At 44.2% G+C, this 21,812-nt stretch overlaps 1 protein-coding gene and 1 long non-coding RNA gene across 2 annotated transcripts in view; one reads left to right on the forward strand and one right to left on the reverse strand.

The window, feature by feature from the left end:
* Positions 1–13,188, forward strand: part of CXXC4 (CXXC finger protein 4) — a 55,563-nt gene extending 42,375 nt beyond the window's left edge. Inside the window, exon 2 of the mRNA XM_077300719.1 lies at positions 6,840–13,188. Within this exon, the coding sequence (XP_077156834.1) occupies positions 6,840–6,884 (45 nt within the window). The 3' untranslated portion in view covers positions 6,885–13,188. The remainder of the gene's footprint in view (positions 1–6,839) is intronic.
* A 35-nt stretch (positions 13,189–13,223) lies between these two features.
* On the reverse strand, positions 13,224–19,594 carry LOC143819273 (uncharacterized). Its single transcript, XR_013224891.1, has 3 exons — positions 19,131–19,594; positions 17,853–18,414; positions 13,224–13,429 (listed from the first exon to the last, which is right to left on the reverse strand). It is a non-coding gene; the product is annotated as an uncharacterized LOC143819273 (long non-coding RNA).
* Between the last annotated feature and the right edge of the window lie 2,218 nt (positions 19,595–21,812).

Below are 21,812 nucleotides of genomic sequence, written 5' to 3' on the forward strand. Positions count from 1 at the left end.
TGGCATTTCAATCATCTGTCACCTTCGTACCCCAGGATTCCTGCAAGAAGTTCAGTCTAGCAAACGTGGCTCCCTTTCCCTCATTCTGTCTTTACAAAAACAACCCTGTAAGGTAGGCTAGGCAAAGTGAAATGGCTGTGCCAAGATTGTCGTAAGAGTGCCATGGCACAGTCCACATTTGAACCTAGGTCTTCTCAATCCTATTCTGGGAGCAAGTTTGATGTAGTGGTTAGGAGTGCAGACTTCTTATCTGATGAGCTGGGTTTGATTCCACGCTCGCCCACATGCAGCCAGCTGGGTGACCTTGGGCTCGCCACGGTGCTGATAAAGCTGTTCTGACCGAGCAGTGATATCAGGGCTCTCTCAGTCTCACCTGCCTCACAGGGTGTCTGTTGTGGGGAGAGGAAAGGAAAGGCGACTGTAAGCCACTCTGAGACTCCTTTGGGTAGAGAAAAGTGGCATATAAAAACCAACTTTTCTTCTTCTCCAGTAATCTCAGGGCTCTCTCAGCCTCACCCACCTCACAGGGTGTCTGTTGTGGGGAAAGGAAAGGCAATTGTAAGCAGCTTTGAGCCTCCTTCCGGTAGAGAAAAGCAGCATATAAGAACCAACTCTTCTTCTTGTCCTTCTCCTCCTCCTCCTCTTTATGACTCTTCTTCTTCTTCTTCTAGCCACTACCCCCGCACGGTCACTGACTTACCCCCAACTGGTTTGCCATGGAGGACTAAATTTGCTGCAACAAGGGAAAATGCCTTTCTAAACCTTTTAATTTGGGGGAGGGAGTAAGCGGAAAAAAATTATTTTCCATAACTTGCTCAAGCAAAAGTGCAATTAAAATGCACCCTTTCTAAAAGGTCCTTTGACCTTATTTGGAACTCACACTAGCTGATCAGCATCATTCTAAGCTCAATCTCCTTCTCTATTCTTTATTATATCTTGTGCATCCCTGTGCCTTGGGTCAGCAACCGTGTTGAAGCCACTGTGGGGCTGGATGAGAAGTCTGGCTGCCCTCTCGGTAGACTTGGCAACAGGAATGTTTTCTTGGCTTTACGACCAGTAACTACCTCACAACGTGTATATGCCTCCACATTGAACAGGGAGAGCGAGAGGGCCTAAAACCCCACCCAGGGACACGCCAGCACACAAAGAAGATCGCTCTGAGTCAGGGGTAGTCAAACTGCGGCCCTCCAGATGTCCGTGGACTACAATTCCCAGGAGCCCCTGCCAGCATTCGCTGGCAGGGGCTCCTAGGAACTGTAGTCCACGTACATCTGGAGGGCCGCAGTTTGACTACCCCTGCTCTGAGTCTTTGACTTGGCATCCCATTTTGCGAAGGAAGCATTTCTGTCCTCAGCTCATCCCATGTATCTGAGTGATCAGTTTGCTACAATGAGAGGCGAGTTTTAGCCATTTAACGGTGAAGCCACATTTTTCTAGATTCAAGATGAATTTAGAAATGAATGAAAATCATTTAGGGACTTACCGTTTGAAAACTATACGGTCATGGTTGAGGCATTTTATTTATAAGAGTTAAATTCCAGTCTAGTAGCACTGTAGAGACCAATAGGTTTCAGGGTATACGCTTTTGAGAATCAAAACTCCTCGGATGGTTGGCAAAGGGGACTCTCAAAAGCTTATACTCTGAAACTCCTGTTGACTTCATGGTGTAGTCACTAGGAGCACCGATGGTGATCCGGGTGTAATTATCAGGGCTCTCTCAGCCTCACCTCCCTCACTGGGTGTCTGTTGTGGGGAGAGGACAGGGAAGGTATTTAGAAGCTGCTTTGAGACTCCTAACTCTTCTTCTTCTAAGGTGTTACTGGATTCGAATTTAACTGTTCTACTCTGAAATTATTTATACGCGTTGTATCTGAGGTTTTCCTCAGACTTTTAAACGATATTAGTTACCTGCTTTTGCAATCAGAGTGCACAGTATTCCATTCTGTTCAGTAACTGCCTTATATCAATTGTCCAGTTTTTAATCCAACATCTGACATATGTCTCTATAGTAGCAATTATAATGATGTTAAAGCAGCCTTTTCCAACCATTTTACTACAGAGGAGACCCAGAGGTAATTTCTTAGGCATTGAGGAACCCCAGAAGCAATAAATCACCAGAAGTGACATCAGAACTGGTGCTAACTGGCAGGCTTGGGAAGGACTGAGGGCAGGGGAGAGACAGGAGGTAGCTTTAAGGCAGGAGTAGGCAAGCAGGCTCCACCCCCTCCCAGGTGCAGAAACTGTGAGAGAACTCAGGCTCAGGAGGCGGGGAAGGGAGCAATGGAAGGGACCCATTCCTTCACTTGTGGCTGAGTCCATTAAGGCAGGAGGGGAAAGACCAAAGACCCGTTCCAGAGCTGTCATGGACCTATGGTTGGGAATCTCTGAGTGAAATGTGAGGTTTTCTGAGCTAATTCTGAGCTAATTCCCCACCACTATTATGGGAATGACCTAATCTACACTGGACCACCGTGGCCTATTGGAAGGAAACTACACTCTGGCTTGCTAATCACATGTCCATCATTACCAAGTATATGAAAATTCTCAGATACATAGAGGAACTTTTGTATTCATGTATGTTTGCCCCCATTGGAACAGAGCTGCTTTTTGGTGCTATTTCAGGATCTACCTGCATGTGATCAAATAAATATTTCAAATGCCATGCTGGGAATTTAATCCTGTGCTGCAAGAAGCATTTTTTCTCTTCTTGGGAATTTAATCCTACGCATGTAGGGTTGCCAGTCTCCAGGTGGTAGCTAGAGATCTCCTGGGATTCCAACTGATCTCCATTGACAGATATTAGTTCACCTGGAGAAAATGGCCACTTTGGAAGACTGACTCTATGGCATTGAAGTCCCTCCCCTCGCTAAACCTACCTCAGGCTCTATTCCCCCATCCCAGAGCTGGCGATGTTACAGGTGTAGGCAGGCCCAATTCAGATTAGATCCATAGCTTGTGGTGAGAGGAGGATTCAACTGCCCCCCATGCCATTTTCCTGACCTGGAATGACCCTGGGTTTGCTATACATCCCATTGGGAGTACATGCACCGCTAAAGTACACCCAGGTTTCCCCAGTGGGTTAAATAGTGCTAGCTTGGACCATTCCTGGTTGGGAGAATGGAATGTGGGGAAGGCTTCAATCCCCTTTCTTCATGTGCTGTGGTCCCAGATCAAATCAGGCCTGCCAGACACAACCAAGCATGATCTAGGAGCCAGCAGGAGGTGGTGGAGTCAGGGACTGATGCCAGGGGTGGCGCAGCTGGAATTCCTGGCATGATAATGCAGCTTCAAGCAAAAGCCGGAAGTGATGTCATTGCACCAGGGCCACATTCTAGCATCCTTTCCAAACTTTAGGGTTTAACCATAGACTATTGGCTGAATGCTAGACCATCACCCAACAAAATAACATCACTTCTATGTCAGGCTGTAAGTTGCAAAATGATGCCAGGGATTCCAATGGTGACCCCATTTCATTTGCCCTTTTCCTCCTGGCACCTAACTGTTTCATCAGCAAAGGACATGGCAACTCTAGGCTTGTGTGCACTGCATGGACCTGTGGAAAATATAACATGAATCCAGAAGGGGAAACTGTGCAGGGGAAGACGCTAAAACTATCACTCTCCTTGCACAGGGTTCTATTTTGAATTGGGCCCTGAGCATGTGTGTGTGTGTGTTTTAATGCTGAGAATCTTGTTAACAGCATCTCCAGCATTTCATCTGGTTTGTCCCTCGCAATCAAAAATGCACAAGCATTTGCTCACAGCAGCAGTCGTCTTGGTGCCAACTCTTTTGGTGAGAGCAGCATGGCAGCAGTTAAAGCAGCACCCAGCGTGATCAATGAGTCCCATGCAGCAGCATGAGTGAGAGAATGCAAGACGGCTGGAGAGAGGTTCCTCTGCTCTGCTGCACTTGTTGCTGGGCAAATAAGAATTTCAGCTGGGTAGCCACTTCCTACCACCGCACCAGCAGATTGTGTGGGCGAGGGCTTGAACACACGATTGCATGAAGCTGCCTTTATACGAAATCCATCAACATAGTATTCAGATGGGCAGTAACTCTCCAGGGTCAATCAGAAGTCTTTCACATCACCCATTACCTGGTCCTTTCAATTGGAGATGTTCTGGGACCTTCTGTATGCCAAGAAAGATACCCTACTTGTGAGCTGTACCCCTCCCATTCTTTTCTTCTCAGTTTCTGTAGGCCAGTGATATTCAATCCATGGACTGGGACCTTCTGGTGATTGCAGAGCCTTACCTTCTGGGTTGCAAGTCCCTATAGTGCTGCCTTTTTTGCTTTTTGGAAAGACCTGCTGCTAACGGGTCATAGAGAGCAAAGGTGCCATGCCTCCTTGCCGGCAGACGGAAAAGAAGGTCAAAGTGAAGTCACTCAGTAACAAAGAGGATTCCTTGCTTATCCCAGGAAGTTTCAGAGACTGCCTCTGCCTCTTCCTGCCATGTTATTCTAGTACGTTTATGCCACGTTGATCCCCCGCTAGAGACTGACTGGAACCATAGGTCCTCTTGATACATAATTGCTGGAAACTTTTGTGACTGATTGGAAAACACACTGCTTGAGATATTTAATGGATATTAAGAAATTTAAAGCCACTGAGAAAGAACTTTCCCTTTGAAAACGAGTATTAGACCGGAACTTGTTCTGACTTGTATTTTGGAATTAAAAAAGAATTACGTTATTGATAGTTGTCTTGTCAGCTTTTTTCCCCTTTCCATATCACTGTGCTTGGCAACCAGTAGGAGCGGGGAGGGTGGTGGAGATGGGGGAATGCACAATATCACTTCCGACACAAACCCAGAAGTGATTTCTCTGAGTTGTCATGGCACTCTAGGACAGGGGTAGTCAACCTGTGGTCCTCCAGATGTTCATTCAATTCCCATGAGCCCCTGCCAGCATTTGCTCATGGGAATTGTAGTTCGTGAACATCTGGAGGACCATAGGTTGACTACCCCTGCTCTAGGATCCTACCAAGACTTTATGGTTTTACTATAGAGGTAATGTAATCTGGCAGTATTACTGGCTAGGCTATATCAGTGCTTATTTCTTTTAGATTTTATGTCTTTGACCTTTGATTTGCAAACATGAAAACCAGCAAAGCAACTAACCAAATGCTATTGACCACTGCTTCCCTTTGGGAGGGTAGGTAGGTAGGTACCATGTGTGCTGAAAGCTGCTGCAGTTTGGTTCTGCTAGAAAGAATCAAGACATTGACACCGCTATTTGTGATCAGCTTCCTCCTATTTCCATGCACTGTTAATGTTTGTATAGAAGAGCACATCATGTTATTTTGCTAGAGATGTTTGGGAAAGTTGTACCTGCTGAAATCCCCTCTTCTACTTAACTTTAAAATGTTCTTTTGGGGGATTCTTGGTAGGCAGACAGTTGCTTTGTCTGGATTGTCCTACTGGCTTTTTAATAATATGCTCTACTGACTTTTGACCTGAATAAGCCACTACAATGGTACTATCCCTGTGGACTGAAGTCCTCCACACAATTAAACTACTTAAACCCTGGTTAAATTAATGGGTTTAAGAAGCCTAATGGTTAGCAGGATTAAGCCTAAGTCAACAGTTTCTAGATCTAGAAATTAATTGTGAAAATGTTGTCCTTTTGATCTTGCAATTTCTTGGATGGTCGTTGCTACTCAAGATCTACCCAAGGTCATCTTAATGGAGACCTACCCCATTTCCAGGTGTCTGCCATCTGGTGGGATGTGCTGAAATCTGAAGTACTATGATGTCAATTAGTGAGTTGACTGTGTGTGTGGTTGGTATCTTACCTTAGGGTGAAAGAAGTTCTTCCATTGGAGGAGGAACCACTTAAATTGGTCAAAAGATTCCTTAGGCTGGAAAAAGATTCAGACTTTGCTCTGGGGAGTGATAAGATATACATTTGTCATAATGCTGAAATCTGTCTTTTAAAATTTTCTGCTGAATTCTGCCTTATTGCTTACCTGATATCTTGGTTTCAGGATTGGATATAGGGAAGTTCAACAATCCCTGAACTATAGTAATGATAAATAACTCATTGAGTGACCCAGGCCTAAGAAGGGGGGGAAGTTTAGTGGCCCCTCATTATCTAAGCTCTTCACGTATGATGTTGCTGGATGATAATAATGGCTGTGAGATTGTAGCATCTAGCATACCCTTAATGAAATGCATATGGGTTTGAGCAGCTACAGCTATTCAGAACCCCTGCAATGCTAAAACAGTGTTTGCCTCCTTCTGGACCCCAACTGCATGAAAAGGTGACAGAACATTCAGTTTCATTGGTTTGTAAAAGTTTTGAATGGGCTTTAGCAAGAAAGATGTTGAGTCACAATTTATTACATAGCAAAGTTGCTGTAACAGTCTGTAATGCTGAAAACAACAAATTCTATGGTTCCTTAAAGACTAATATATGTATCACAGCATGGACGTTTTTTCTCATGCGTATGATGGCGTACACTCCGGAGGTTCATGCTGTAATAATTTTGTTCTGTGTGCTTTGTCTTTAAGTTTCCACGGCATTTTTGATTGAATTTATACTGTGATTTTTTTGCTCTTTCATTTTAAGTGTTCTTAACCATATATGTGTTCTGTGGCTTTAAAATGCAACTCAGCTATATGGATTCACCACTTGGGTACCATTTTGGTTCCGTTGGTGGCACTTGTGGTAATTGGCAGGGGTTCGCAATAGTTGTTTTGACTAGGAAGTAATATATTTAAAAAACAAAATCTAAGTGAAATGTAAAGGAAGTACAAAACAAACAAACAAAAAAAAAGAACAGATCTTACAATGCAATGGAAAGAAAGCTTAACTTGTTTTCTTGCTTTTTTTTATAGAGAGCACCTGTTCCCAGCGCTGAAGCATTCCGATGGTTCTTTTAAGCAGTAGTATATCTTATTTTCAAGGCAGCCTGAAGTGAATGGCAAGCTAAAGTCTTGTTTTAAGAAACTGCTTAGTCCACCACTGAAGAATATATTCAGATACTATTTTCATTTATGTATAGGGGTTTCCTCAAAAGCAAATTCTCAAGTAGAGTGGTCTCCAGTTAAGAGGGGGAATCAAAGCAGCTCTGTAGAACACACCCGGGATGAAACCACATTGCCCCTGTTGAAAAGCCTGAACATAAGATGATGCTGTTTCAGCACCTATCCTGTCATGTCCACAGTCTGACTTCTGCTGAACCAGGTGCCCTCCCCATACCTCATAGCCCACTGCCTTTTGTTTCCATGTTATCCAGCAGCCTCCTGCTCTTTGCCCCATTCCTTGCAACCGGCTGCCGTTCTGACTCCCCCTCCTTTGCTTTCCTCTCGAACAAGAGAACACGATGCATAAGAGATCCTTCTCACCTGCTTCTCTTACCAGGAGACCACCCCACCTGGGCCCCTGGGGAATTGGCCAGTTGACTCACGTTCAGTACACCGATCCTTTCTTTGATGTAATCTAGCTATACTAGTGAAGTCGTTGTCTATTTTTAAAGTGGCTGTAAAAAAAAAAAAGAAAAGAAAAGTTTGGGTAAACCCCTGCTATAAAATAATGTATCTTTACAAAGTACCATATCTATACTTCATTTTTTTCCAATATATGTGTTTCAGTACTGTAAACTGTACAGATAGCCGCTTGTATTTTGAGTGTTTAGACACAAGAAGACAATCACGTCTGAGCGTCTATGGAGATTAACTGTTTGTACACAACAGTGTGGTTCTGCAGATTAAACCCGGAGCAATAAATTCAAGCTTTAATTAATTAATTTTTTCTTGGCCAGTCGATCCGTAGCAGCAGCAGAGGTAGCACTGTTTTTAAATTATGCATCCTTCCATGGTAACTCAGTGCAAAGGTTTGCAAGACGGCAAAGACTGAGATGTGTCTCCCAGATGCCTTCAGACCATCCTGTTATATGAAACAAAGACATAAGAAAAGTTAATCTTTGGGAGCACTATCCTTAGAGTAGCAGCTGCACACTCGCTTTGCTTCAGAAAGAGCTTTATGGAACAGGGTCCCTCCAAAGCATGTCTCATTTGGTGACTGACTTTATACTGTATCATGAAGTAGAGTTTATAGCAGAGGTGGGCATACAGAATCAGTTTTACAGAGAGTTTATATGACGCTTGTTTTAAATTACAAAATGAAAAGAGTATCGTATCAGTGGGGGGTGGGATCTATGAGTCAGTGTATTACCTTAATGTTAAAAGTTGCTTTATAGACCTTTCCATAGGACATTATTAACAAAAAAAATATAAAGTATGAACTTATTTTCACCCCATATACGGCATTTAGTTTTTAGGCTAGTTTGTAAATTTAGATGGAGTTGGATTTTTTCTGCAATGGCCCTGGAAGCCTTTAAAGTGTACCATTTTCCTTTGATCAAGCTAAAGTTGAAAAGAGCGATCGTTTTTTCCTGACCCAGTTTTCCCCTACTGGTCCCCTCTGGCAATCACTTGAAGTCTTCAACACAGGATTTCGGGCCGTGCATTCACAAAAAGGACTTTGTTGATGAGGTGGCTGTGGCTAAGTCATTCAGAAATAAAACAAAAGGTATGGAGGATGGTGACTTTTCCCATCTCATGCAGATCACTGTATGGCCTTTGCCATATCACCAAAAGGCACAGTCCTGCTACAAGCTACCCATAGAAGGGATTAGAAGACACCTTTGAGGGAATTCTGTGCTAATGGGTAGATAGAAAAGATAAAGCTTTGGTGGGAAATTTGGGTTCAAAAATGTTTCTGGCCTCAGTTTTGTAAAGTACGGTTTGAACATGGAGTATGAGGAGAACTTCCACAGAATCTTCAAAGGTCTCAGGCAAATAACTATGTTTCATTTTTAAAGAGTAAATTCATAATCCTTGCAATTGGCAGCAACTCCCCCAACCCCACCCTGAAACAAACCCATAGTTTGCTAAAGATCAGTAGTTGTTTGTTTGGGGTTTCCTGTACCTCTGTTAGTGATGGATGTTGTAACTTCTATATTCAGGACAGTTCACACTTCCTTTACGCCCTGCTTTCTCAGAGGATACATATTTAAGACTCCTTAGCAGCTATGAGTTACTCCTTACTGTGTTTTAAGTTCCCTTGTTTTATTTAAGTTCACCCCATTAAATTGTCCTCCCTTTTTCATGCATGATTGAGAGTAAAGATTGCAATCCTCATTTGTGATAGTGAAACCAACAGCAGGAGATCTTCGTGGCCAAATGATTTCAAGCAGCAGGGTGTAGTCTCCTGTACCTGGCTGTGTATCTATTTCTGTTAGTTGGTCCAGTTATGTACCAGACCATTCCCCAGCCCAAAGGAAGGGAGGAAAACACCCCAACGTTTTGCATCGGGAGCAAGGGATGCAAATATATGCAAAGTTAGTTGACTGGCATAATGCATTTCTGTTGAGGAATGTGTTCTGCCCTGCCCTTTCAACACAGAATCCCAATGTGCACACAGGCACTGAAAAAGGCAGCATGGCTACAAAGCATTTTCTTCCCAAATGGCAGCAAGTTGGTTTCTCTTCTTATTTTGTCCTAGTCCAGGGTCACATGCTTGAAGAATATTGCATATTTTGGACCTCCACAAAGCTTTATGATTTAAGATCAACAGGAATGGCCATCAGCATGAATAATTTCAGTTGCCTTCAAAACTGAGAGTTTGTTATAAGTTTTGGTTTTTTTGGATCAGGGTGTTTTGTTTTTGTTGTTGCTCTTGTTGTTCTTTGACACTCTAACACCCTGAAAGTAGTAGTTGTAAAGGAACATCAGTAAAGGAAATCCATATAACCAGGACCAAAGAAAGTGAGATCTGTGCCATTGAAATCTGGGCTGAATTGTAACAGCCTTGTTTTTGACCATTCTTCAGGAAGATTCTGTCAAGAGGGGCATAGTGTCCCACAAGCGTAGAGGTAGTACTGCTGGCTACTCTCTTGGTGCTGTCCCATGCTATTGTCCCCCTTTGGGCAGCACAATAATACCTCAGAGCGAAGGCAAGTAATCACTGCCCGCATCCTGACTTTGCTTCATAGTACAAAACCTTGTAACCAATCAGATTGGGTGATATCATATCACCCAATAATATCTGATGCCAAATCAGAGTGAGGGTAGTTCTTCCTGCTTTTGTTCTGGATGGACTAAGGAGAACATGGTTGCCATCATGACTACAAGCAACTAGCAAAGACGCAAAGGGTCTGAGAGGGTGTTTTTTGTTTTTTTAATCTCCCCAAAATCACCCTTCAAGTGAAAAATGTTCACTCTTGATCATCTGGCTCAAGTTTAATTGCAATCAATGGAATTGAGCGCTATTTTAAGGGGGGGGGAAATCACCACATTAATGTTTATGATCTATATGGCCTTAACTTTTCATGTGATATTGTTTTGTGGGGCTCAAGGTCTTTTCACAGTTCAGCGACTTTGTACATCTGTTAAGACATTTCCTGTATGGTTTTCTACTGGAAAGCCATCTCATGTGGAGTTGCAAAATATTTAATTCTAATGTAGGAAAAACGGTTCCCGCAGCCCTCCTTCAGCTCTCGAATGGGATGCATCTTGCTAATTTTTTTGTGTATACGTCCCAACATGTGACGAACTGTGAAAATGGTCAAGAGCCCACACAGAACAAGTAGAGAGGAAGGCAGTAACAGCTTGTGTTTGTGTGTTATCTGGGGCCAAAAGACTGCTGCAAAAGGTCTGCTGAAACAGAACTAGATGCCAACATGGAAGGTCTGTTATGTTGCACAAAGCTTTAACTGGTTCATAGTTCTTAGCGACAGACAATGTGGCCTCACATCCATAACTGCAGAATATGAACATGCTCAATAAGGAAATGCATAAAATAAATATGCCATAAAAATCCTTAGCATTTTATGTTTTCTAAGTTGGACGTTGTATGCTGGGTATTATTTTTGAGGCCTTCAGTTCAAGGGCACTTCCAGACAGTAACCAATGGGGAAACTAGAGCTATATGAACTCGCCTGGTCTTCAGAATCCTGACGTAAGGAGTATTTTGGCCTGTGCTGACTTCATCCGGGGGCAGTCCAAGATTTTGCTGCTTTAGCCTGATCCAGGAGGTGTGCTACAGATTTTGTGTTGACATCACAAGGCGCCGTAGAGTTCACCCCTTGGACAGCATGCATCATCTGCTGACATCTGAAACATTTTAGGCTCCCTTATAAACTCTCAGACTGACAGCGAATTACATTGGTAAGCGCAGTCCACAAAACAAGCTACCTTTAATAGTTCACTACCCCAAGTTGCTAATTGGAAAGCATGCATAGTGAGGCTGCCCATGGGGCTGGCCAGTCTGTGGGTTTGACTACAAGCAGTAAAAGGGCTGCATCAGGCTGTATGACAGGACTGGCTTCCCCTGGTGCTCATGAAAATGTCCCAAGGGTAAGGGTGCTTGTCTTTCTCTGGGGACATTTCTGGCACTCCTGGTTGTGTGCTGTCTGGATAAGCCTTGAATTGTTCCTCTACCTTAAAGGAAGAGCAGTGGGAACTGGGATGCTTTTGTTTTGTTTCTTTTGGTGGAGGAAAATAATGAAAACAAAAACCTGATCATTGAGTATCAGTAGAGTCAATGTCTGAAGCCTTATTTGCCCTTCTGGCTGCTGAGTTTGCCTTGGTCAGAAGGAATTTAGGGATCACGGTTTAACCAATCTTGGGTCAGACTTCAGTCCAGGCTACATTAGGTGTACGATGATTCATAGCAATGTACTTACTGTCTAATACCCTGATGTTGCATGTCTGAATGTGGATTCATTTCTGAGGGGGGGAGGGTTGGTTTGATTTTAAAGAACTGATGAATTTGTATATTGTAAATTGTGATGTTTTACATGTCAAATCTGAATGGTTAAAAATACCAAACTTGTTAATTATTAAAAAAAATAAAAACACAGATATCTTTACTTTGATTCCCAAAATGTTTTTAAAGCTTTGAGTATCATTCCATAACATTAAAAAAAAGTCCCTCTTTTTACCACACAATATTTGTATGATGTATTTTAGCGTATTTTGGTTATTGGTGTTGAAGAAGGAAATCTCTTTTCTGGCCTCTTATCCTCCTTTCTCCTGTATCGGGCATCAGATTATTTGTAACCTAGATTATTGTCAGGGTCTAATATCATTTGTTTTGCTCAAAACCTCCTTAAGTAACCTAGAAAGTACAATATGAAATGCTAATCCTTTATTTGCATTGTTAAGAGCAAATATACAGTCTCCCGATTTAGCCATTCCTTGCATGGACTCTATTTTTCCTTCAGTCGAAGGGGTAACTCTATATGAGCCAAGGGACACCCATTCAGGGTTTCCTCTTGTATTGAAGCAAAACATGCCTCATGCAGGAGCTCCGTATGAGTTTCAGAGAGCATGTTGGGCGTACGGCTGGGACAAGCATGTAACTTGGATGTCTTGCTGAACTGAGCACTAAGTATGCCAAATTGGAATGTGATATTTTTTACTATCCCCTGGATAAACCTGTTCAATTGCAAGGCTGCAAGGAAAGCACACATAGGCATTATGAGAATTAATAACAGACAACTCTGCTAGAAAAAAGGAAAGATTCCCTTTTTGATTGGAACCCCTGGTATGTAAGTCATACAATTAACACTAAAGAATATGAAGTCTTTAAACTGGGCTATGTCTGTAATCAAATAATGGGGGGGGGGGGAAAGGAAGTAATTAAATGAACATACCATCCAGGGTTGAATACATCCCGCAAAAAAAGGCAGTGGTGGGTCTTTGATCATGGTTGGATGCATAGTGCTATCAAACAGTTGGTTCTCATGTAGCCGCTAAATGTTTCAGATTTTGTTTTTATTAAATTTGGCAGTTTCACACTGAGATCTGCTGATTCTTAGCGAACAAGAGACAGCTCAAATGTGAGAAAATATTCCATTTTCACAATGGCAGGGAGCTAGGATTCCTGTTTTTTTTTCCCCCTCTCAGACACATGGGCCACAAAAAAATGTACTCCTTTCACACTGTTCTCCTATTTCTGAACTGTGCAGTTATCTATTAAATTTTCTAATAGATCTTTGTGTCAGGTGTATGTATGCTTGTGCAATTATGAAAAAAAAAACAGTTTTGGAAAATGGTGTATTTATTTCAAATCACTTATGGGGCATGTACAAAACTGTATAAAACCATTTGATTTGCCCAGTAAAACTGTTCTTTTGTGATATTTCTGTGTTGTTGAATAAAGGAATTTAGTACTCTACAGATCTCCCCCTTTTCCATGAACAAATTTGGTTTGAGGAATCTTAAAAATAAAATGATTGTCCTGAATGACCCTGATAAAACAACAAAAAAGAGTCCGGATCCTTAATAAAAACCATACATAATTCCAATAAACGCAACAAGGCTTTGCTACAATATATGCATAACGTTTCTGTTCTTTATTAGTGTTTGACAGTAGTGTCTTGAATCGTGTATGTCAGCCGCATCATAACTTCATTTTCCTTAAAAAAAAATAAAGAGATGATATAAATCTTTTGATACTAAGGAGTTACTGATACAGAAGTATATATCAAAAGGAAATAAAGAATTTCATGCAATTAATTCCACAGTGCTGCCAGTTGAGTTGATGGGAAACTGAGAGTTACGGGAGAGATCTACCCTGGAAAAAGTAGAGAAAGCATCCAATACTTCAAATTAAATTATCATATTTTCTTTAAAATATTTTTGGTCTATGAAACTGTTTCTACGTTTGACCTCTGTTTTACTGCTTTGGAGTTCAAAGTCCTGTTCGCTAGATGCCTTGTAAACTCCCAGGAGGTGGAAGAAACAGGTTCCCACACCTTGTAAATCCTTGTTGTGGTTACCAACACCTGGAAGAACTTCAAACAGCTTTAAAGCCTTTGGCCACAATCCAACTTGACATGGAGTGCACTCAGCCTGCTGATTTCAACAAACAGGAGCATGCTTAAATTTCTGTTGGATTCTGTGGCCTTGAGTACAGAATCCAGTGGCAGGATATGGCCAAGTTGGGGGTTGTTTTTGTTTTTTAAGGAAGTTGGGAAAGCCATTCTGTGAACATACCACAAAATTGAAATAATAATCAAATGCAAACTCTTAAAGGCTCTGGGAATGGAATTGTGCAGCTTGGTTGACAATGGTGCTCACACACCCAAGCAATACTGGGTGTGGGCACATCTGATAAAGCTGCAGGCACCTGAAGGCAGCCTTTGAGAAGACAGATTTTTTTTTTCCATTCAGGTTTTTTAAGTGATACGGGGGCTCTGTTGAGATTTTAAACTCTACACTGAACCAGGGACAGACCAGAGAGCCAGCTTGGTGCAGTGGTTAAGAGCAGTGGCTTCTAATCTGGTGAGCTGGCTTTGATTCCCCGCACCTCCACATGCAGCCAGCTGGGTGACCTTGAACTAGGCACAGCCCTGATGATGCTGTTTTGACCAAGCAGTCCTGTCAGAGCTCTCTCAGCCTCACCCACCTCACAAGGTGTCTATTGTGGGGAGAGCAAAAGGAAGGCGATCATTGTAAGCCACTTTTGAGATTCCTTAGGATAGTGAAAAGCAGGGTATAGAAACCTTTTTCTTCACTTAATAGTAATCCAATTAATAATAAAAAACAAAAAGGATTGCAACAGATTGGACTAACTGGCAGACCCAGCAGGTAAGTGCCACTGGACCATTTAAAAGAAGACGACTGTTCTTTTATTACCCTGCCTGGCTCCCCAGATTCGAAGCCTCTGCTCCTCACCACTACACCACGCTGACTCCCACTTCAAGGAGGTGTCGCATTTTATCGGATAGAACAAGAAAGCTGCTATCGAATTCTTCCTGTTTTGTCTCTTTAAGAAAATGCCAATATGCCAGAGATGAGTCTTCATTGCAATGTCATGGTGGCTGTGCAGCAAGACCCAAGAGGCAAGCTGCAATGAGAAACACGGTTACCTCTTTCTAAATCTCTTGTAGCCAGCATGCTTGGGCTAGTGCAACTCGGTTTAGGATTGCGCTGCAAGTTCCAGAACTTTGATTTAAAGGAGACCGGCTGTGGCCATAGTTCTTTCAAAGCACGTCCATTCTGTACTGGCTGCAAAATATTTGTGAGGGGAACCATCAACAGCAGCTCTATCACTGTGAGTGTTAAGTTTGTACTGCGATCCATTTTAAAGTTCAGAAAGGTAGCCCACCCGCATGCGGGGGCCTGGTATGTCTGGCACCCACTACCATTGCCAGGTGGTCTAGCAAGCATCCAATGGGACTGCAGTTACCTTGTCAGGGTGAATGTCAGCACCAAGTTCTCACAACACCACAGCAAACACTGGAGAAACAAGATCCAATGTTGGGGCACAGCCAGGCAGACTCATGGCATCCCTGCTGCTATCGACTGACCATGAGATAGCTTGCTGATGACAATGCTCATAGAATCATAGAGTTGGAAGGATCAGACTCCCTGCACTATGCAGGATACTCACAACCCTATCACTCACCCACTGTAACTTGCCACCCCCTTGAGCCTTTACAGAATCGGCATGACCTGTGTATGGAATGCCCATGTACACCAATGGCCCACAAATGAAACAGGTAACTCACAGGAGCTAGCGGAAAGGTATATGGAAAGCAAACTGTTGCAGTAGGAAATGGGAAGCAGCAGTGACCCTCATGGGGCTCATCTTGCTTTATCAATGTTCAATCAGTAAGTGTGATTTAGATGGAGCGGAAGCCGGACTAGAATTCAACCTTTTCCCTCTGCACAACTACCTCAGAACAGGTTGAAAACAGACTAATAATTTGGTCTTCATGCTCGCTCAGGGGCCCGGACTGTGACCTAACTCCTTTTCTCCTCAATCTCACCTGGGAACACAGCCACATAGGCCAGAAAATAAAATGGTTATTAATAGCACCAGGCCAAGCGCCTAACAAATTTGAGGCTCAGTCCCTGTCCATATGAAAGGAACTTGCATAACTTACAGGTACAGACTTGCTTGTCAGGCTCAGAGATGAGAAGCCATTTTGGCCGCTGATCTATACTGGTTTAGTTCCAGCCCTGGACAGGGCTAAATTGCCTTATTCAGATAAGTCATCTCTGCTTTCATCCATCTTTCCCGCTCCCTTAATCCCATCCAGCCATATCTCTCCTATGTATCTTTGCCTGATCCCCTCTCCCCCAATGACCTGGCTCCTGCACCCCTTCCACATGCTGCCCCTGTACCCCCTTCCCTATCAAGGCAAGGATAGTGCTTGGCTATGTATTTTACTAGCAACAATAAGGAGGAGACTGCAGGTGTTGAGCCCTCCCTTACATTCCCTTGCTCATTCTCTGGCCAGTTCGTGCCCCTGACGATGACCAACAGTTCCAGTGAGAGACCTTGGTGGAAAACCCACTTCTCCGAGTGTGCTGTCCCATCTGGAGGTGAGTAACATGGTTGGAGATTCCAAGCTGCTGGCTGCCAGAGGACCAGCGGCACAGATGGAACAAGGTTGGTGCTTATTGTAGTGGAATGAGTCCTGCTAGTAACAGATGTGTGCGCACACTAGGACCATGACTAGGAAGCCCCTGGTTGAAATCTCAGGCCCAGACTTCCATCTGCTATCCTCTTGTCGTGATTTGTGAGATTTAAAAGGCAAAGCATTTGGAACTCTGAAAGCTCTATAAAAGGTTATTGTTGTCCCATTAAAAGTGGAGCTGTCAACCTGCGTGCTGCAGGGTCCCTTGGCCTGGGACGGCCACATGTGAAGTAACAAGTCTACTTCACGGCATCCTCAAATGCTCCTGCTCCGTACCCTTTCCATGCACTCTACAGAGGTGCCCAGGGAACATAACAGTGGCAGCCCCATGTGGAAGCGTAGCTTGTTTCCCACTCATTGCTCTTGTGGTTTTTCATCTGATGTTATGATTTAGGCCAGGGGTAGTCAAACTGCGGCTCTCCAGATGTCCATTGACTACAATTCCCAGGAGCCCCTGCCAGCATTTTTCAGTGTCATCTCTGGTTGCAGGGATGTGAAGCCACATGAGCTAAAAAATGGAACCACTGTCACACACACATCCCCATTTTTCCAGTGGAAGACGTGGACATCTGGATGAACACCGGGGAAAAAAATCCTACGAAATAACTTCTCTACTGGAATGAGTTCAACAAGTTTTCACAGAGTAATCCTAGTGTGAGCCCATTGATTTTAAATATGCTAGAGCAGGGGTAGTCAAACTGCGGCCCTCCAGATGTCCATGGACTACAATTCCCAGGAGCCCCCTGCCAGCGAATGCTGGCAGGGGGCTCCTGGGAATTGTAGTCCATGGACATCTGGAGGGCCGCAGTTTGACTACCCCTGATTTAGGAATTTAGCGTATGGCATGTATGTTAATGTATATGGGTGACCTTGGACTAGTCCGCTTCTTGCAGAGCAAGTCTCTTAGAGCTCTCTCGTCCCCATCCGTATCTGTTATGGGAAGAGAAAGGAAAGGTATTTGTAAGCTGCTTTGGGACTCATTTGGGTAGTGAAAAGCGGGGTATAAAACAACAACTCTTCTTCTTATGCAATGTATCATATTACTCCATTTCAGGGGCACACATGAGACCTGAAAGAACCTGCTCTTCCCATGTTGTAACACGGTGCTGCCCCCTCACTGCACTTCATGCTGGGGGCATTCTGCAGGCGGCAGAGGATTGCAATGCCAGCAGCGTTTTGGGGAGGGGGGCAAGGAAGAATCCTCTCCCAGCCAGCCAGTGGACAGAGCAACGGGGCAGGATTGCTCTGTGAGTTATCTCTGTGAAGGCACAGGGGCTGGGATCCAAAGAACGGCCTTAGGCATGACTCAAGGGCTGGAGCCAGCCTATTAGGGTTTCTTTCTTTCTTTGAACGGCATCCTCGCATCGCAAGCAGCTTTGATAAGTCCCCCTCGGTTTCAAAAGCCATTTACCGTAATGCTTGGCGAGAGCCCGTTCCGGGAAGCCCAAAGCCCCCAAAGCCCTCTCCGGTGCACAGACCGCGTCGTGCAGATCTGGGTATCCAGCCCATCATGCCGAGGATTGGAGCTGTAGCCTTCCGAGCCAGTTGCAATCTTCCAGTTCTGCATCCGCAATAACTCAGCGTGGTAGATCCCTATTATTCCCATTTGACAGGAAGGGAATTGGGACTGCCAGGCAGTGCATCGCCCAAGGCCACCCAGTTAGTTGCTGGCTCTGCTGCGATTTGAAATAATGCTTCCCGAGTCCAGCGCGCAATCCGGGGGACCAGACCAGCTCTTGGTTTAATCTCATTTCCCCGCAAAGAATATATTATTCTTCAGAACGGCGCATCATAAAATAGAGGGGGAAAAAAACAGTCGGTGGATTCACAAACTCAGCATGGCCACGCAGATATTCGGGGTAATAAGAGCAGAGATGTTGTTTTAACCGCTCGCCGGTTCCCGCTTCTGCAGCGTTTCTCCAAGGAACTGCTCTGCAATTATTAATGGCAGGGTCCTGGGAGGTTCCACATGCCTGCACAGAGATAGCGATCATCATTAAATTCTCACTTGCAAACTAATCAGCTTCTAATTATATGCATAACTCTTCCTTAAAAGACAATTATTAGTATCATTATTTGGGTAAGGAGGAAGGAAGGGCCTAAATGAACCCAACCCTTTGGAGGTCATCCATCCTCTGGAATCCTCCTGATCCAAAGAGATGCGATAAGCCAAGCCTGGCGAAGATACAGCAATGAAAGCTCCAGCCGGGATGAGGCCAGGTGGCCACAGGGGCAGAAAAGAGATCTCGGGGTCTTTCCCAATGGAACCCCTTACGACCGAGCCACACTGTTTCTAAAGAGCTGTGTGGGATTCTGCAGTTCTGTGACTGGAGCTCCAAACAGTTGCAGAGAACGTGATGAGGCTCCAGGACTGCCCTGTGATGGAACAGGTAGACTTGCCAACCTCCAGGTGAGGACTGGAGATCTCCTGCTATTACCATTGATCTCCAGACAACGGAGGTCAGATCCCTTGGAGAAAAAACAGTATCTTTGGAGGGTGAAACCTATGCCATGGCATTGTACCCTGCTGAGGCTCCTGCCCAAACCCGGCCCTCTCCATGCTCCACCCCCAAATCTCCAGGTATTTCCCAACCCAGAGTTGGCAACACTAGGAATGGGCCATTTTTAAAATGAAGGATGCCTCTCCCACAATTGCTTTAAGTGGGCTCCACCACTTCACCTGCCCCACCTCATTTGTTGCCTCCTCATTCAGACAGAGGCAGGAAGTAGGCATTAGTCATGTGGAATTGCCTTATACCAACTATTGGTCCATCAAGGTTAGTACCGTCTCCTCTGATTGGTTCACCTGGTAAACAAAAAAAAAAGCAAGCTGCTAAGAGCAGCAGCCAATTCCATGACTCAGAGAAATGGACCGCCTAAGAGAATGGTTGCAGCTGCTGTTCCTACCTCTGGCTGCCATCATGACTTGATCACCTGAACAAGCTGTCAGGGGTTCCAATAGGTGCAGAAAGGCCCAGTTCCTCCATCGCCACTTGGTGCAATTAGGAAGCAGACAGTGTCTCTCTCTGCTGTGCAAGATTGGTTGGTTGTGGCTCTTGTGTTTTGGCAGCTGTCAGAGGAGAGACTGGCTTTGTGATTGCCACAAGGACCATCTAATCAATACTCACATAGCCAATGAGAAGTTATCATAAATATATAGGCTCATCCAATCAGCTCTCTTCAAGTGGTTTCTCCTGGAAACAGAGGGAACTGGCTGTTTTGGAGCTTGATTTGCTTTGAGTTTTGTACTTCTGTCTAAAATGGCATGGCTGTAGAGGCACCTCTCAGTCAGCACTCAAAATCTATCCATTGATCCAAAGTCCCAGCTAACAGTCACCATAGAGTTGTGCAGATTGCGGACTGAAAAAACAGTGATTTGCACAAAGCAGTCTGAGTGAGGTCAGGGCTGATATTTTTAATCATGGACTTCTTTATTCATTCACATGTCCCCCTTGACAAAGGGAACATTGACTTTTGAAAGTTTATATCCTCAAAATCTTACTGGTCTCTTGGATGCTACTGAACTTGAATCAGGCATATCCACCTTGAGTTTCTATGAGCAAACAATGAAGCCATGAAGATTAAATTAAAATCCTCTCAGCTGTTCCTTTGCAATTATGCACATCCTGGGGTTGCTGAACTCTACTAGAGCACAGGTCAGGAGAACCATGGAGACAATTCAAGTAACCAAATACTTTTCCCAAAAAGCTTCCTCGTAACAGAAGACATTTTTAAAAAGCAACCTACAGAAGGCAGTTCCAATAACGCTATGATTGGGGTGAAAGAGTTCAGCTTCCTCTCCCTGTCCATCAGCCTCCACTTAGATTTCAAAAATACTGGCAAGATCTGATCATGGATCTCCTACCGTCTCCTACAAGACCTCAGTGAGGCGTGATTTGAACTTGGGCTCCACAAGGTCACACTCTTGCCACGGCACAATTGTGGCTCTGTTTCTTTCCTTAGAGACAGGGCTTATGTGGAATACTTGCCAATGGGCAGTCAGGTTAGTTCCGAGGATATATCTACTGTGATTTCCAGCTGACTCGATCGTTCTGAAAAGTCGCATTATCAGCATCAGATGTTGTCAACTTGAGAATCTGTGTCAAACACAAGGAACAGCAACCGCATTTGCATTCCTAAAATAGCCTAACCATTTCGAAACGACACTTTGGTATTAGGCTTCCAGAAGTTACAGACAACAGCTAGGCAAAAATTGTGTGTGTTTGTGTGTGTGTCTTCAGAAGAATGGCTATGCTAGCAGCATTCTTACCCAGCTTTCCTCCGCCCTCAAATGCTGGTCATGTTTTCCTGAACAAGCAGTCCTGACTCCTGAGCGTTCTTCTTTTCTGCCAGGGGCAAGAGAAATTCAAGAACAGTGACGTACAGACCTGGTCCGCCTCTCCAAAGTCAAGGATCTTTGCTAGAACTGAATTCTAAACAATTTCCACTGTAAAACTGTGCAGATGTTGTGAAGTTAAACAAAGCCACAATTAATTATTCTGTTTAGGCCTGCCTAGTTCAGTTTGTGAACCAAGGCCAGGCCAAAGCAGAAGAGGGGTATGTATAACCTCTATGCCCTTGCTTCTTTACCCCCACCCCCCAACCCTTTTAAATCTGTTTCAAGTTTTTGCACTCAATAGCTCTTCTCCCAGAGGAAACAAGTGAAGGGAAGAGAAACATGATTCGAGGCGCAGCTAGTCAGAGGATTCTGGTTTTGATCCAAATCACCTAATTCTTACTCGTCCAGTTGACCTGTCTTTCGCTATCAGATGCACCATGCACAGGGTGAAAACTCATCCAGAAGGGCCAGTAGCCAGCTGGAATTTTTCCTACATAATAAAGCAGGAGAAACAAAACCAAACACAGACACAAAAGGGTGCACTTGGTAGAAAAATAGGATTGCCCATAGTACACTTAATCTCTGTGTGCAATTGTCAAGTGAAGTGCCTTGCCTGTAGTTTCCAGGCTTTTTCTTATATACAAGTATTTCCAATGTAGGGAATTTGTAATTTTAATGGGATTCTCTGACTCCACCCCCACCTGGTCTCTATTCAGTCCCCCCCCCCCCGTTCTACCCGGGAAGGAAAGAGAACCCCTCCCTGCCTCTTCCCCCTGTTGCCTGCCTCCCCACCCTGCTCCTGGCCCTGGTTGTTCAGAGCAGCTTCTTACCCTCACCCATCCTGGCCTTCCACAGGTCTGGGCTGGACCTTGCCTTCTAATCAGCCCCTTCCGTGCTTCTGCCTGGAGCAATCTGCCTGAGTCTGGACGTAGGCTTTGCTGCCAGAGATCTTCCAGGGTACTGGTCCACAGGGAATTATCCTTGGAGACTAAGTGGCCAGTCCTGGGGTGGCCAACCTGCATGTGGCACCTG

This window comes from Paroedura picta, chromosome 10 (assembly GCF_049243985.1).
Source record: "Paroedura picta isolate Pp20150507F chromosome 10, Ppicta_v3.0, whole genome shotgun sequence".
NCBI classification, from domain to species: Eukaryota; Metazoa; Chordata; class Lepidosauria; order Squamata; family Gekkonidae; genus Paroedura; species Paroedura picta.